The sequence below is a fragment of the Sciurus carolinensis genome, chromosome 19 (assembly GCF_902686445.1).
Source record: "Sciurus carolinensis chromosome 19, mSciCar1.2, whole genome shotgun sequence".
Classification (NCBI taxonomy): Eukaryota; Metazoa; Chordata; class Mammalia; order Rodentia; family Sciuridae; genus Sciurus; species Sciurus carolinensis.
The window spans coordinates 14,977,395-14,994,220 of NC_062231.1; the positions used below are offsets into that span (position 1 = coordinate 14,977,395).

Genomic DNA, 16,826 nt, shown 5'->3' on the forward strand with positions numbered 1-16,826 from the left:
CATGTGCTAAGCACACATTCAACCACTGAGCTACACTCCCAGCCCCCAGAACAGTCATCTTCAAAGACCCCCCCTCTATGTCTAAAGAGCAGGGAGAAGAGGAGGAGAAGGGATTCTCCTGCCACGAGGGTTGGGTTGGAAGCGCAGCGGGACCTCCATGCCTGTGGGTTCTGCACCAATGTAGTCAATCAAGCTCAGATGGAAAATAGTGTAACACCTATTTAATACAGCACGTACATTGTATTAGGTATTACAAGTAATCTGGAGATGATTGAAAGGAGGAGGACCTGCACAAGTTATCTGCAAACACCACTGTAATTGTCCACAATTTTGGCAGCCATGGAGGTCCTAGAACCAAGCCCATGGTAATTAAGGAACAACTGTAATCAGAAGTTTCATCATCCGTTGATCACCACTGAGTGAGCTGATGGGGACAGGAAGGGTCATTAAACTGTTTTTTCAGTGTTTGGAATTTCCCATATGAAAATGCTTTAAGCCAGGTAGAGTGGCACACACCCATAATCCCAGTGACTCAAAAGGTTGAGGCAGGTGGATGGCAAGGTGGAGGCCAGCCTGGGAAACTTAGCAAGACCTTGTCTCAAAATCAAAATCAAAAGGGCTGGGGATGTGGTTCAGTGGTAAAGCATCCCTGGGTTCAATTCCCAGTACTGGAAAAAAAAAAAAGAGTTTGCAAATAATTATCTACAGAAAAGTAGAAGAGGAGGTCAAAATAGCAGACATGCCAGATGGGCCATGGGTGACCTGTGGGTAGGTGATAGGTACGGGATTTGGGGGTTGGGAGATTTTGCTGTGCTGCTTTCATGGAATCTGTGCATGTTGAAGATCTTCTGCAAGAAAAGCAACGTACGTGCCTGTGTATGTGCACACACACTGTGGCTGTGGGCTGGGGAGCAGGGCTGGTGTGTGCCACAGCTAGTAAGCAACTGGCATCTGCTGTGAGCTTCACAGAGGACCTGGAAGGCCTGAGGACCAGAATGTACTTCTGTGCCTCATTTATCCAGCAAGGCCAGGGGAGGCACCATCTACGTGAAGTGTCTCCGAAACACTGAGAGTTCACCCTCTGAAAACTGTTCACCAAAAAAAAAAAAAAAAAAAAAAAACAGCAGACACTTCTTTCAGAACTCTTTCTAGAATACCTGCTTTTGCGGGTAGAACGCAGGTTCGCCTGCTGTCGGTGTAAGTAGGGTGGCGCAAGTTCTGTGCTAGGTCCTGACGTGGCTGTTCTGATGTGAAACCTTGGGGTTTTCCCAAGGCAGGCTTTGATCTGATGCCGTGAGTGATTACTCTCCCATTTTCAGTTTGGGCAAACAGACCATCAACTTCCTGTCTCACAATGCAGTGATCACCCGGTCCTGCCCAGGCACATCTGCTCCCTGGGCCATGCAAGAAAGTAAACATTGCAAAGGCTGGTAGTGAAGGTGACCAGGTGACGCATGCTTTTATAGTAACTCAGATAATGATTCCTGAAAGGAACTGCTATACCTGTTTACCTGCTCCATTCTGATGGGTGCTCCCCTAGAATTCCCCTATCTTATTGCTATTTTTCCCTTTGGCCACTGGACCGGTCCCCTTATTTTTAATTGCTGGTCAAAGGTCTGCACTTTTTTCCTCTTTCTTTTCTTTTGTGTGTGTATATGTGGGGCGGCACAGATACTGGGGATCAAACCCAGGGCTGTGCCCATACTAGGCAAATGCTCTACCATGAACTGAAGCCCCAGTCCTTTTTATTTTATTTTGAGACAGAGTCTTGCCAAGTTGCTGAGGGTCTTGCACAGTTACTAAGGCTGGCCTCGAATTTGTGATCCTCCTGCCTCAGCCTCCTAAGTTGCTAGGAACACAGGTGCCATCACACCTAGACGTACTTTAAAAATATATGTTTAGTTACAGGAAATTATCCAGACTCAGTGGTCTGAAATTAACTTCCCATATTCAACCTAGCTAGAGTGTCTGGAATGTTTCTAGTATCTGCTAACATTTAGTGAGCACTACTGATTTAGGTGACAACACTGAAGCGTATGATCCTTTGACAGCATGGAATAGGTTCTGTTATTTTTACAGAAGAAACTTTGGTATGGGAGGCTGAGTCATTCTCCTGCTAGAAAGTGATACAAGAGGATTCAAAGACAAGCCTGCCTTATGTCCCAAACCTGCTCCTCTTGGCCAGTGCGTTCTTTGGCCTCTGGAAACTGGGTCAGTAAACTGAGATTTTATGGATTTGGGATCTCTGGCGTGCCACTCAGAAGGTCACAGGAGAGAGAGGAGGTGAGATTCAGCTCCAGGGGTGAGAGGGAGACCAAGAGGCCAAGTATGGGTTTCCCTTTCCTTTTTCTCATTTGGCGAACTGTCCCCCAGCCCCTGTCTGGACACAAAGGGATGGAGACGAATCTGAAGTGGTCTGCCAGGCTCTGGGACAGCAGTATGTGCAGGAGTTAGGGACATGTGCGACCAGATCCCATGACTCCATCACTTCTTCCTACTCACGTGCCCTTCAGGGAGTCACTCTCCTTCTGTCTCAGGGACTTCAAGACAAAGCAGCAGAACTGTGACTAACAGAGGGGAGGGGTTGGGGAGTGGCACCCCACCTCTCCCCACAGCTGGGCTGTGAAAGCTGGGCTCTGGACGAAAACAGAGTCAGGTACCCTGCCCACGGCCCGCACGCAGAGGCAACCTGTGCCGATGACTGGGAAGGCCACCAGTAAAACACGGCAGCAACTGACCTTGGCTAGGCGGAGCTTCAAAGCCTCATCGGTGGAGGTAAGAACAATACCTAACTCACACCACTGGCTGAGGAGTAAATAAGTCAGCATCTTACAACAACAGGGCCTGGCACACAGAAGGTCCTCAATTTCTGAGCTGTTATTTTTTTTGACAAAGATGATAACAAACAAGAGCTGGGATGTAGCTCAGCGGTGGAGTGCCTGCCTCACCTGTTAGGCCCTGGCTCATCCCCAGCACCACACAATACGGGAGCGAATTCTATATGCCCTTTTGGATTATTTATTTATTTAGGTGCTAGGGATGGAACCCAGGGCCTCACACATGCTAAGCACATGCTTTATCATTGACTTACACCACCAGGCCATCTACACATGTATATATTTTTGTTGTTGTTGTCGTTGTTGTTACCGATTTATTGCACTTTTTGTTTCTTATTTGTTCGTTTTGGGGTTTTGGTTTTTGTTAAGATAGAGTCTCCCTGTTTTGCCCAGGCTAGTTTGGAACTCCCAGGGCTCAAGCAATCCTTCAGTCTTGCCTCCCCAAGTGCTGGGACTACAGCTTTTTTTTTTCAATTTTTTTTTTCAATTTTATTTTTTATTTTTTGGTACCAGGGATTGAACCCAAAGGGACTTAGCCACTGACCCACATCCCCAACCCTTTTTATTTTGAGACCGGGTCTCGTTAAGTTGCTTAGGGCCCTGCTAAGCTGCTGAGGCTGGCTTTGAACTCAAGATCCTCTTGTCTCAGCCTCCGAGTGGCTGGGATGACAGGGGTGGCTTTTCCCCCACTTTTAACTCATCACATTTGACTGCATCTCCATGTGTATACACGTGTCTGCGTCATCGTGAACCATACTTTATCACTGTGACAGTCTGTCAGTTTTCTATCCCCCACTGCTAAAGTTCTGATCTGACAGGCTGAGTTGAATATCCTTCTAGATACACCTTTGTTTCCTTAAACAAATTTGCTTTGTTAAAAATTCAAATTAAATTGAGGATACCTGGGCCTGGGAAGGTGGCAGGCCTCATGGGTTGCCCCCTTTCCTGCTCATCCTGGGTGTTTCTCACAGAAGCTGCCACAGGTCCTGGTTTCACCATCTCTGGGGAGGCTGGGAGAGAAGGTCTGGTTTCAGGAACTGGTTTCCCTTAAAACAAGGTGGAAAGAAGGTCATTTTGGTTTCCTGACGTAGGGTAGCCATGTAGAGGCTGGTTCTGCCCTACAGTCACAGAAGGCCTGGGGAGAAGGGTCTTCCTCTCTCTGGACCACGTCAATGCACGAAGATGCCTGGTGATGCGCTGCTCTGACGTTCTGTGTTGCACACACCTGGTTTCTGACCATGCCAGATGTATGACCTCAGACAAGTCACTTTCCATCCCTGAGGCCCTGCTTCCTTACCTATAAAAGGGAGATCATGATGATGATGATATCCACTTGCCTCCCTTGCAGGACTTTTGTAAGCAAGAAAAGAACAAAGGTGTGAAAAGGCTTTGAAGACTAGCCATTTCCCCTGAACACATGAGCAACTTAAAAATACCCATTCCCAGGCTGTGGATGTAGCTCAGTGGTAGAGCACTTGCCTTGCATGCACAAGGCCCTGGGTTCCACGCCAGCACTTAAAGAAAAAAAAAAAAAAACTGTCCTTGTAAGTTGCTCCTTACACCCAGAGGCATAAAAGTTCTTGCTGTCCTACAGCTTCCCTTCCACAGTTCATGCAACACATGTATCCTTCCCCAGTTTGTAGATGGGAGTCTATACTACTATACTACTCAGCAGCATGTCTACAGAGCACCAACCATGCCAGGTCCAGACCCAGCGTCAGAGACATTAAATCCTCATGTCTTTGCATTTCATCCCTGTTAAATATGGGAGACCTGAGCAGGTAAGTGTTTGCCCACGATCACACAGCCAGAGGCGGGCAGGGCTGGCTGCAGAAGCCTCCTGCCTTCTCACGAGCAATCACTTCCCATTGGCATGGATTTGGGAAACCCCAAAGGTACTGTGAGGGGGTGCTGACGCAGTCACAGAAGTAAGAATGAAACCCACCAAATCAGTTACGAGAAATAGGGCAAGGGCTGACAAGCACCAGGCAGAAAATACTAGAAGCTTCGTGGGCCTCTAATGGTTTCTCCTGCAACTACTTTCCTCTGCCATCAAAGCAACAAGAGCAGCCATGGCACTATGTAAATTAATCGTGTTCCAATAAAACTTTATTTATAAAAACAAGAGGCAGGCCAGATTTGGAATATGGGTGATAGTTCACTGAACTCTGGATAATAATAAGTTAAAAGACGTATGACTGTATCCATTGACATGAAAGGTGCCAAGAACATACTGTTGAATAAAAAGAGTAAAAGTAACAGAAAAGCATATGTCATATGTTAGTAGTTTGGGGTAAAATATGTGTAAAAGTATAGAAGAAATCTATATATGAAGAGAAAAGGAGCAGGCATGGTGGCCATACCTGTAATCCCTGCCACTCAGGAGGCTGAGGCAGGAGGATTATGAATTAGAGGCTAGCCTTAGCAATTTGGCAAAACCCTGCCTAAAAATAAAAATAAATAAAAAGGGCTGCAGATGTGATTTAGTGGTGGAGCACTTGCCTAGCATATATGCAAGGCCCTCGATTCAAACCCCAGTACCTCAAAAAATAAAAATAAATAAACAAAATAAAGAGAAAAGGAGAAGAGGAGCCGGAAGAATACACACCAAAATATTATAACAGTGATTATTTCTGGGTGGAGAGAGTAGCAGGGATTTCATATTGTATGTTTTCTTTTCCTTTTAGCTTTATTCATATCATAGAATTTTTCAACAATGATCATGCATTATTTGCATAGTAAAGAATATTTGTTAAGAAAAAAACTAGTGAGCAAGTGAGTTCACATAATGACTAGGATGGATCTTCCACACTGCAGTGAGCAGCCTGCCTGGGGACGCTGCTGGCCCAGTTCCTAAGCCAGCAAGCTCGTGAGTCAGCCCTCCAGTGACTCCAATCTGACTAACTTGTACCTTCACCTCTCCAAGTATGTTCTATTTTTCGCTCCAAGTACCCCCCACACACACACTAACCTGACATCTGATGTAAGGAAACAATCAGGGAAGTCACGAGAGCAGACCAGGGACACGGCAAGGAGGAGGCCCTGAGTCAGGAAAGTGGGGTCCTCCCAGAATAGGGTGGGCAGCAGCACGTCATCCTTCCCCTGGGGTCCTCACACAGTGCAGAGGGGACTCTAGCAGCAGCTCCTTCCCGGCAGCCACCTGGCCCCACGTTCGGAACAATGGGTCCCCAAACAGGAAAACAAAGAACAATTACGGCAGAATAGTGATTCAAGAGCGGGTCTGCAACAGAGCTGCCTGCTCCTACCTCATGCTGCTCCAAGGCCTCTTCTTTCCCAGCCTCGGCTCTCTTTCCAGGGACACTGCCTCTCTCCTGTCAACTGCCATCCACAGACCATGTCAGGTGGGAATGTCATGTTCCTCCAACGGCCACATTGGTGGCATCCTTGGGACCTTGTGTGTGAAGCCCAAGGGCAGAGGTGGCTCCCGGATACTGGTTGAGGAAGGGTCCCAACAGTGACCTACAGAGGCCAGGCCCACAGTATGCGATGCTCCCCAAGGGTCACATCTGCACTGGGCACAGCCCTGGCCGCCACAGACGAGGTACCTGGCCCTGTCTGTATGAGCCTTAATTTCCACTGGGGGAAGGAGACCATCCGGCCTCGCTTATCTTCAGTGTCCCACCCACTGATGACGGCTTTGCTCAGTTCAAACCTTTGCCTCTATCAAGTCATAATCGTCAGGAACATCAAAGCCACCAGACCCTTTGGTGACCTCTGAGGGCTCCACCCGTGTGGAATACAGGAAGCTCCCTTCTCTATGTTTTCATCCTAGGGAGAGTCCAGCTCTTCTTTTTTTCTTCTTCTTTCCTCAGTGACACACAGCAGCCTACACCTGGCACTCTGGGTCACACCGAAGGGCACGGAGGTGGGGACACACATGGGGAGGAGTTGCATTGGCAGGGCCTCAGCCTTCAAGGGAACCTGGTTGGCTCACTTGGGATGACAGCCATCCTCCCACACAGGAGGCACCTAGTCACACTTGGAGGGCCACACCCAGCCACAGACATCAGCTGACAGCCAATGTCAGGCCCCACGAGAAGTTTCAGTTTCTCAAAACCCCTGCCTCAGTGTGCTCTGGGATTAGATGTCTTTTTTTTTTTTTCCTGCAATACTGGGGACTGATCCCATGGCCTCATACATGCTAGTAAGGTACAACACTACCACTGAGCTCCATCCCCAGCCCTTCTTATTTTATTTTGAGACAGAACTTGCTAAACTGTCCAGGCTGGCCTTGAACCCGCAATCCTCCTGCCTCCGCCTCTGGAGTAACTGGGATTACAAACATGAATTATGAGGCCTGGCTAAATGTCTTTTAAATGCAAACAATAAATAATATGAATAAACATCAAACAACTTGGGCTGGGGGTGTGGCTCAGCAAGCAACAAGGCCCTGGATTTCATCCCCAGCAACACAAAAAAAGAAACCAAAGCAAAAATTATTAAACACCTTCATTTCTGCCCTGGAGTTGCTGATATATGTCTGAATTGGAAGAGGCAGGACAGGTCTTTGCCTCTTTTCCTACCATCAAAGCTGCAGGACAGCCGGGCGTGGTGGCACACGCCTACAATCCCAATGGCTCGGGGGTGGGGGGCTGAGGAAGGAGGATCACAAGTAAGAGGCCAGTCTCGGCAATGTGGTGAGGCCATCTCTCAAAAGAAATAAAAAGGGGTGGGAAAGTGGCTCAGTGGTTTAGCACCCCTGGGTTCAATCCCTGGTACCAAAAAAAAAAAAAAAAAAAACCACAAGACAGAGAAAATGTGGCCTCTCTGCCCTTGTTCTCTGGAAACTAGCTCTCTGATTGCTAAGCAGATACAACGCCCACTCTTTCAAGCTGCCACCCCAGGATGCTGGTAATATAAAAATAGAACAGCAACGGCAGAATGAGGCGAAGGAAGCAGGCTGGTGAGAGTTTTCATCCTGACACACAGGACAGCCTCACACTTCTAGAAGTACACTTTTTTTCCTCTCAAGGAATAAGTGAGGGGCTGGGGCGGGGGCTCAGTGGTAGAGAGCTTGCCTGGCACGTGTGAGGCACTGGGTTCGAGCCTCAGCACCACATAAAAATAAATAAATAAATAGAGGTATTGTGTCCATTTACAACTAAAAACAAGAAGCTTTTGTTGCAGACTGAGCCACCTTAGCCTCTATGGCTGCAGCTGAATGTCTGCATTAGTTTCCTAATCCCCTGAGCTTCCTGCCCGTTTCAGAGGAGCTGGAATAAATGATAACCCACCTCCTCCAGGGCCCATCCTGGGCTCAGTGTGATGAGAAATGTAAAGACAGCAGTCATGGATTGTCCCTTCTCACTACCTGAAACACACCTCTGGCTCCCAGCTAGGGTCTCTGAGGCAGTCATGGAAGAGAGAAGGGTTTTCCACATTTTAAATGCTCTCCTCGAAACTGAATCCAGGTGGGCAGCAACTTGGTGGGTGGCCCCAGAGGTAGTGGCCATGGGGGCAAAGTGACATAGGAGTCAGGCAGGGACCTGCTCCCCCCTGCCTGTGCACTTGTGGCCAGTCTTGTGGCACTCAGGAGGTCAGGCCATTTGGGGACCCCTAAGTAAGGGGGATGCTGGTGGCAGTGAGCAGGAAGGGGTTGACAACTTGGTTCTTAGACAATCAGATTAGATCCGGGTGCTTTTGACAGCTGAGGCTGAGCAGCAGACCTAACCCAGAGCAGCAGTGGAGTCACGGGCAGCAGGAAAACAGAGGGTGGAGGGAGCAACGCTTCTTGGTGTCCCAGTCACAGCTCACTATGGCTGGTTGATGGGCGTTTCTCCTTCTCTCTCCTTAGTATTTTGGGAATGTCCCACATTCTCTCTCTCTCTCTAATGAGCATGAATCAATTACTGAGTTACTGGCCTCCCAGCCTTCTGGCATGTAGTCTGCAGCTGGGCTTGCTCAAGGTGGCCTCTCCCAGTCTCAGCTCCCTCCTCTGACAATCAGACAAGGAACTGGACCCTCCTCCAAGTGAGATCTGCCATGAGATGAATAAATGCTCAAGAGATACAAGCTAAGTTGGACGCGGTGACACACGAGTGTTATCCCAGCGGCTCAGGAGGCTGAGGCAGGAGGATCTCGAGTTCAAAGGCAGCCTCAGCAAAAGCAAGGCGCTAAGCAGCTCAGTGAGACCCTGTCTCTAAATAAAATACAAACTAGAGCTAGGGATGTGGCTCAGTGGTCACGTGCCCCTGAGTTAAAAAAAAAAAATAGAGACACTGTAACAGACATTCACTTGATGCTTTGACCATATCCCTTATTGCTTTGAAACTTACATTTTTTTTTCTTTTTCCCAATATTTTCCCTGATCTTCTCCCTTATCTTTTTTCCCTAAACTTCTCCCTGATCTTTTTTTCCCTAAACTTCTCCCTGATCTTCTTTTCCCTGATCTTCCTGATCTCTCCTCCCTAATCTCATTTTCTCTGAATCACTTTTAAAAATCCCTGTTCCCCATGATGGACAGAATCACAATGTTTGGGCCAGCAGTCCCCTGTGTTTCTCCTCTGCGAGCAAAGTGTCTTTTTCCTTTTTCTCAACACTATGTCCTCATTATTGGATTGGCATGGGGACAGGACAGAGTTTTTAGCAACCATAGGAGCTATTATTATTTATTGCAGTTAAAATTATCATAGGCCCTCCCCAACTAGGTGGGCCTTCTTTTCTTATGCATGTTCCCCTAAGTGTGGCCTACTTAATTCAAATGGTAGCTCTGGGGCAAAGGTCTGTCTTTTACTCCATGAAAGCGGAAGCTAGAATAGGGACTTACAGTTGGTATTTATTCCCACTTCCCTCAGTGGAAAGGAATGAAGGAGGTTTATGCATGTTGAGGACTTAGGTGACCCCAGGGCCCCCACTTGCTGCTTGGGGACACTTAGGACAATGGCAAATCCAGGCCCCCTCACTGAGGCAGAGGGGGCTCAGTAGGTCACAAGGTCCTTCTCTGGTGAGCACACTCGGGGGAAATCCCCCACCCTTCACCCTCGAGCTAGACAGTGATGCAATACCTGTGTATTTGTTTTTAATCCTGAAGCTGACGCCTGGCTGGAATGGATCCCTCCAAGCACACAGCTTAATCCCGGGGGGCCAGTTGCCCATGTCAGGGATAAAGGCAGTTTTCTGGGTCCTTGCTTTTCCCTCCCTTCCGCATCTCCAGTCTCCATCCTCCTGGGTATCCCCAGTCTATTGCACACGGCACACAACCCCCAACTCCCAGCTCAAGCCAGATACAAAATCAGGCAAATATGAGGGCAGGATCTGTCTTCCTGGATTGCTCTCACCCTAATTCTCCAGAGACTCTCATTCACGGCCAAGGTGACCAAGGTGCCTCACTCATTCGCTGTTAGGGACTGGGGATGCCACCCTTTATCAAAATGGACAGAGTCTACATTAAGCTGGCTAAATAAAAGCTCTCTAGGGGCTCGGGTATAGTTCAGTGGTAGAAGACTTCAGGGAGGGTGGTGTGGTTGGCCTACTTCTATAGGGTGGCCAGGGAAAACTTTAGTGAGGAGGTACCATTTAAGCAGAGACCCAGATGAAGAAAACCAGTCACAGGTAGAATGCAGAAGAGGTGGGGAGAGACCAGGGTTCAAAGGAGCAGGAGCAGCATGTCCAAAGGTTCTATTTTCTGAGACAGAAAACAGTCTGGCACATCTCCTTGAATAAAGACCTTAGTGGTAGGGCTGAAGGAGTTGAGGGGAAGAAGGGCAAGAGTTAGACCCAGGGGACCTTGTCCCAGGCAGGACTTTCTCATAAACCCCCTTGCAGTGAGATAACCTGCGGCTGAGACAATGCTTACCAAACACCCACTCATTTCCCTCTCACATCATTCAAGCCTCCCCTTGCAATTAGACTGGAGCCCATAATTGGTCTGGCCAGTAGGCCTTAAGAGAAGATGCTGTCACTTACACAACAAAGCAGGGGGTGGCCTGACCCATACCAGACCACAGGAGTAAGAGGTCATTCTTTATTGTGTTGAACAACTGAGATTTCCTGGGTTGTGTTATTGCAGCATAACCTAGCCTGCCCTGATTAATGCATAATCTGTGTCCAAAACTTGCAACACAGAGGAGCCCAGTCAGGCAGCTTAGTGCACAGCAGTTCAATAAGTGACAGCTGGGCTGGGCATTTGGCTCAGTGGCAGAGCGCCTGCTTAGCATGCGGGAGGTCCTGCGTTCAATTTCCAGGGCTGCAAAAAACATAAAATAAATAAATGGCCGCTCACCTTACCTTCCCTCTGAAAACTTGGGAACCAGTTTGAATACACTGCACATGCCCCTCTGTTCATTATCACACCACTCCCAAGAAACCAATAATGATTAAAACTTTTTTTTTTAAATTTTTGCAGTACTGGAGATTTAAACCCAGGGCCTTGTGCTTTCGAGGCAAGCACTCAACCAACTGAGCTATATCCCCAGCCCTATTATTAACCACCCCCATGGAAGAACTAATACAAGGAAGGAAAAGTCAGGTGATCTGTCCTGAGTGTCAAGACAATAACTAAAAAAAAATCTTACTATCTTTTTTAAAAATATTTTTAGTTGTAGATGGACACAATGCTTTTATTTTATTTATTATTTTTATGTGGTGCTGAGGACTGAACCCAGTGCCTCACATGTGCTTAGGCCAGCAGTCTGCCACTGAGCCACAATCTTGGCCCCAGACCTTACTATCTTTTGCCAGTGTGAAGCTTTCTGGTTTACAAGCAAAGTAAACAGGGAAATGTTTGTACCCATTTTTCAGAAGGGAAAAGTGAATCATGTCCTCTAGTAACTTACTCAAATACGGGTTAAGGTCAAGCAGACCTCATTTCCCATCTCAGGCCCATTTCTCATAAGCTATGTGGTTTGGGGCAAGGTCCTTGTCTCTCAGTCTCAGTTTCCAAAACTATAAAATAAAGCTAACAAGAAAAGATGCTTGCTGGCATACATTAGGTGCTAAATACAAGTTATTCCTAGAATCTAGAGACCCTGGAGTCCTTGCCTGCTGAGTCTTGGCCCAACTCAGTTCCGGCTCTAGTAGCAACGACCTGGTAGCCCCAGGGTCAGAATCTGTTCCCCATTTTGTTGTTCCCTACAGGCTGGAAAGAGGTGGATGTGCAGAACCTTACAGGAGACCAAACCCAGGAACCCCGTCTGGACCTTGCAACAGCCCAGCCTCTTTGGAAAACAGAGGCACCATTCTGTTTCATGTCAGCAGTCGCCCAAAATTCCCCTCTCAAAAAGAGCCCGGAGCCAGGAAGGAAATGACATTGGCAGAGACACCAAACCCAAGTTTAAAACCGTCAGGATTGCACAACCAACAACAGACTGTGTGAAAATTGCAAAACTCCCAGGAAGATGGTAACCACAGATGGAAGATAAAAATCTGAACACCTCCCAAGTTCCTTTAGCAACCTGAAGCATCAGAAACCTAAGAGTCACACAGTGGTATTAAATTTTCATATCATAATTTTGCATGTATATGTACACAGTGCTAAGGAGGAAACACAGGGTCTTGCACATTCTAGGCAAGTGCTCGACCACTGAGTTATACCCCAGCCCTTTCCGAGACATGGTCCTCCTAAATTGTTGAGGCTGCCTCAAACTTGCAATCCTCCTGCAGTGGTCTCCTGAGTCACTGGGAACAGGTGTGCACCACTGTGCCCAGCCTTAAACAATCTCAAATGGCTTCATTTCGGGTTCTAGAATTGAACAATACTCTATTCTATAAAAAAGAATAGGGCTAGGGAGATAGCTCAGTTGATAGAGTGCTTGGCTTGCAAGCACAGGGCCCTGAGTTCCATCCCCAGTACCACAAATAAATAAATAAATAAATAAAAAATAAGTGTTGGGGCTGGGGTTGTGGCTCAGCGGTAATGCACTCACCTAGCACATGTGAGGCAGTGGGTTCGATCCTAGGCACCACACAAAAATAAATAAGCATTGATTCCATCTACAACTAAAAAATATTAAAAAAAAAAAAAAAAAGAATAAGTGTTCTGAGGGTCCAAGTAAAGGAGTTTGGTTTTATAGCCAGAGAAGGCATTGAAGAAAGTAGAAACAAAAACAAAAAGCAGATTAGCTATTTCAAAGTTAGAAAGCAAATTCTTGACTGATTGACTGAGGCCTGCTTGGAGAACCTTCTACAAGAGCAAACCCAGGAACCCTCTGGACCTTGCAACAGCCCAGCCTCTTTGGGAAATGGAGGTATCATTCTGTTTCATTTCATCAGCAGCCCAGAATTCCCCTCTCAAAGACAGCCCTGCGCCAGGAAGGAATTGACCTTGGCGGAGATGTCGAACCTACGCTGGGCCTGCCCTCTGCCCAGCCTCGGTATCACACTCCCTACTGTCCTCTGCCAGAGGCCTCCACAGCCTCCCTTGGTTCTCAAACATGCCTCCTGCCACCACCAGGCCTGTGCACATCCTGTGCCGCTGCCTAAAAATAAATGTCTGTGGTGCCCCCATTCAGCAGTCCCACTCAGGCTTCAGCTGGAGGCTCGAGTCCCACTTTCTTGGGGAAGTGTCCCCTGACAGATCAAGTCCTCCATTTTCCCTCTGTCCTGCCTACCCAAACCACTCTCTGTACACTTCTTTGTCCTTACACTGTGGCTGCTTGAGTGCATCTTTGTGATTATTGTATCTGTCTCTCTTACCAGACAAAAGCTGCCTGAGGCCTGGGACCCTGTCTATGGTTTCATGGGTGTGTCCCCAGTAAGCACTGGTAAGTATTTTGTTAGTTCAGCATTAACTCTCCATTTAGGCTTCCAAGATTTAACTCCCTGTAGGAGACATGATGGAGAAGGTCACCTCACGTTAGGTCTCAGCATCCACCTTCACAGCCAGAACCACTGTCCACTTCCATTCACAGGCTCAGCTTCTAGGCCGGTGGTACCACCTCCTTTGGTGGCAGTCAATCATCTGGAGCTCTGCATTGATCATTGTGAATTCTTCTTTCACTGGAAGCCACTGTGGGATACCATGGCCTCTGCCCCAATTCTTGCTCTTAAGCTTCCAAGATATCGCTCATAGGCTTAGAGCTACCTCACAGTCATCACCTAGGCCTGGGAACCTGATAAAGTCCTCTCAGGAGCAGGACCATCTTTTTTTTTTTTTTTTGTACCAGGGATTGAACCCAGGGGTGCTTAACCACTGAGCCACATCCTCAGTCCTTTCTGTTTTTTATTTTGAGACAGGGTCTCACGAAGTTGCTTAGAGCCTCACTAAGTTGCCGAGTCTGGCTTTGAACTCTCGATCCTCCTGCTTCAGCCTCCCAAGCTGCTGGGATTACAGTCATGTGCTATCACACACAGCAGGACCATCATCTTTTGAATCCCAGGTTAACACCCAAAGTTGCCTGATCCCCTAGGCTCTCCCATCATAGGGCTCCCCTGAGACGCCCAATCATTTCGCCATGGTCTCCATTTCCCCACCGTCAGAATTTCCAAAATATATTGTTAGTTTCGTGAATATATTAATAAGAATCAAATGAAAGGGGTTCTGTGCTTTACCATAAGTGGAAAACAATGGCCTAAACAGTTTTCTTTGCTGCAGAACTTATCAGAGCTTTGATGTGCTGGTATGCACAGTGAATCTCTAAAGGCAGGGTGCAGTGACAAAGCAGGCTGAGTTTCCCACATTTTCTTACACATAAACCTTTTGTTTGCAGTGGGGAACACCTCTCCTGTAGAGAGCATGGTCTGAGAAATTCTACCCTACCCTGAACATGATGGCGCACGCCTGTAATCCAGCAACTTGGGAAGCTGAAGCAGGAGGACTCCAAGTCTGAGGCCAGCCTTGGTAACTTAGTGAGACCATGTCTCAAAACAAAAATAAAAAAGAGCTGAGGATGTAACCCTGGTGGAATGCTTGTCTAGCACACACAAGGCCCTGGGTTCCATCCCCAGTACTAGGGGGGAAAAAAAAATTCTTGTTCTGCCCAGAGTTCATGCCTGCAGAGTACATTCTCCACTGCTGAGCCACACCCCCAGCTCCCTGTTTCTTTTGCTCAGCTTTGTCTGTCTTCAAGTCCAACCTTCCGCTATCCTCATAAGTATATTTATGCTATTACATAGAGTAAATGATGTCCAACTCTAGAATCAAAAATTAAGTCAGGTAAATCTTTAAATTATGCTTTTTGTCCTCTAACACTTTCCATCCAACTGTTTTGGGCGGCATCAAGGGAGGCTCCTGGTAAGTGCTTTAAATTAGGACAGGCAGACAAGCTGAGCCCAGAAGCCAGTGCAGGAAAGACAAAGGGTGTCAGGGTTTAGTACTAACATATGTCTAAACTGGATCTTTGGCTGCGATAACCGCAGTAGAAATGATTAGAAACCAAGAGACTGGAGGCTTCTAGTTTCCGTGAGAACTGTATTACCAAAGAAACCACAGGCTTGTTCTGATAAAGGCTTGTGATTAACAACCAGGCTCAGTGGCACACGCCTGTAATCCGGGTCTCTTGGGAGATGAGGTAAGAGGATCCCAAGTTCAAGGTCAGCCTCAGCAACTTAGCAAGACCCTGTCTCAAAAAATAAAAATATAAAAAAGGGCTGAGGATATATATCTCAGTGATAAAGGACCCCTGGGTTTAAACCCCAGTACCTCAAAAAAAAGAAAAAACCTTGTGATTATTTGGCCCCTGCAGCCCCCTTTGAGCCCTCAAAGCCACAACTGCAGGAAATGGAAGTGAAAGTCAAGGAGTCCTCAGTAACAGCATATGCTCCACTTCAGATGACTATAGGAAGTAAAGAATAAGGAAGTTTCACTCTTGCTGCCCACTGTGGTGAAGTCAGAAACCACAAAACCAGGTATCTGAGATGTCCTTAAACTATAAGGAGCAACAGAATCCCTGGAGGTCAGTGGGATAGATGGCTACTCCTGTCATCCCAGCTGCTTGGGAGGCTGAGGCAAGAAGATGGCAAGTTCCAAGCCACCCTCAACAACCTAGCTTAATCCTGCCTCATAACAAACAAGACAAAGGGCTGGTGATGTAGCTGAGTGGTAGGGTGCTTGCCTAGCATATGTGAGTTCCTGGATTCAATCTCCAATACCACAAAAAAAAGGCTCTAAGTCATGCAGGGCCTCAATTCCTGGGGTAGAGAAGGGATCCTGAGACCCTCCAGGGCCACTGGAGGGAGCCAAGTACCCCAAAGAGGACCAGGCACCTCGAGAATGCTCCTGAGTGGGAGCTTTTTGTTGGTGGGGGGATGTGCCAGGGACTGAACTCAGGGGCACTTGACCACTTAGCCACATCCCCAGTCCTATTTTGTATTTTATTTAGAGACAGGCCTCACTTTTGCTGAGGCTGGCTTTGAACTCAATCCTCCTGCCTCAGCTCCTGAGCCACTGGGATTAAAGGTGTGCACCACTGTGACTGGCTCTGAGTGTTAGCTTAAGTGTCCTGGTAACATAAGTGTGTCTTTTCCTAAATCTTGTGCTGTGCTGTTGTTTGACCTCAAATGGTTAAAAATCTGTTCAGATTAGTCAGTAGCCAGACTCTGACATCCATGAGGGGGTGTCCAGCAGGGACGTGCATCTCAGTCCACAGAGAACTGCCTTCACACAAAGGACACCCTGGGACACCTCAGCCCACTCCTGGAGGCAACAGAGGGGTCTGCGCAGGCCTCACCTCACTGGCCCCCTCCCCAAAGTACAATGGCCTGGCCTCCAGCCCTGCGCGCCTGACCACACGTGAGCCCGCAGCTCTTCCTGTCGTCTCCCATAGCCCTCTCCTTGCCTCCTTCAGACTTCCTCGGAGTTTGCCATTCATTCTCTCAAAATGTGGAAAGCACTTCAGGGCTCATCCAGTCCATGGTCACCTCTCAGTATCTGCCACATGCCAGGTTCTGGGAACACAGAGAAGCTAGTGCTGGGGGCGGTCCCCGGTGTTGGTCACGCTGAAATGCCATGTGGCACCAGTGGTAATGGGGACCAGGCCACCAGGAGCCATGCGGGGGTTCTGCACGTCATCCAGCCCAGCCCCCTCACTGGAA

The 16,826-nt window shown here is 47.8% G+C and overlaps 1 protein-coding gene across 3 annotated transcripts in view; it reads right to left on the reverse strand.

Moving 5' to 3' along the window:
- Irak2 (interleukin 1 receptor associated kinase 2) overlaps positions 1 to 16,826 on the reverse strand; it is a 54,882-nt gene that overhangs the window by 25,919 nt on the left and 12,137 nt on the right. The window contains exon 3 of one of the 3 annotated variants that reach the window (XM_047535006.1): positions 3,740 to 3,847. The exons of 1 other annotated variant lie outside the window; for it this stretch is intronic. In XM_047535006.1, the coding sequence (XP_047390962.1) occupies positions 3,740 to 3,847 (108 nt within the window). Of the gene's footprint in view, positions 1 to 3,739; positions 3,884 to 16,826 lie in introns of all 3 variants that reach the window. One more of the 3 variants, XM_047535005.1, reaches the window with a different exon arrangement.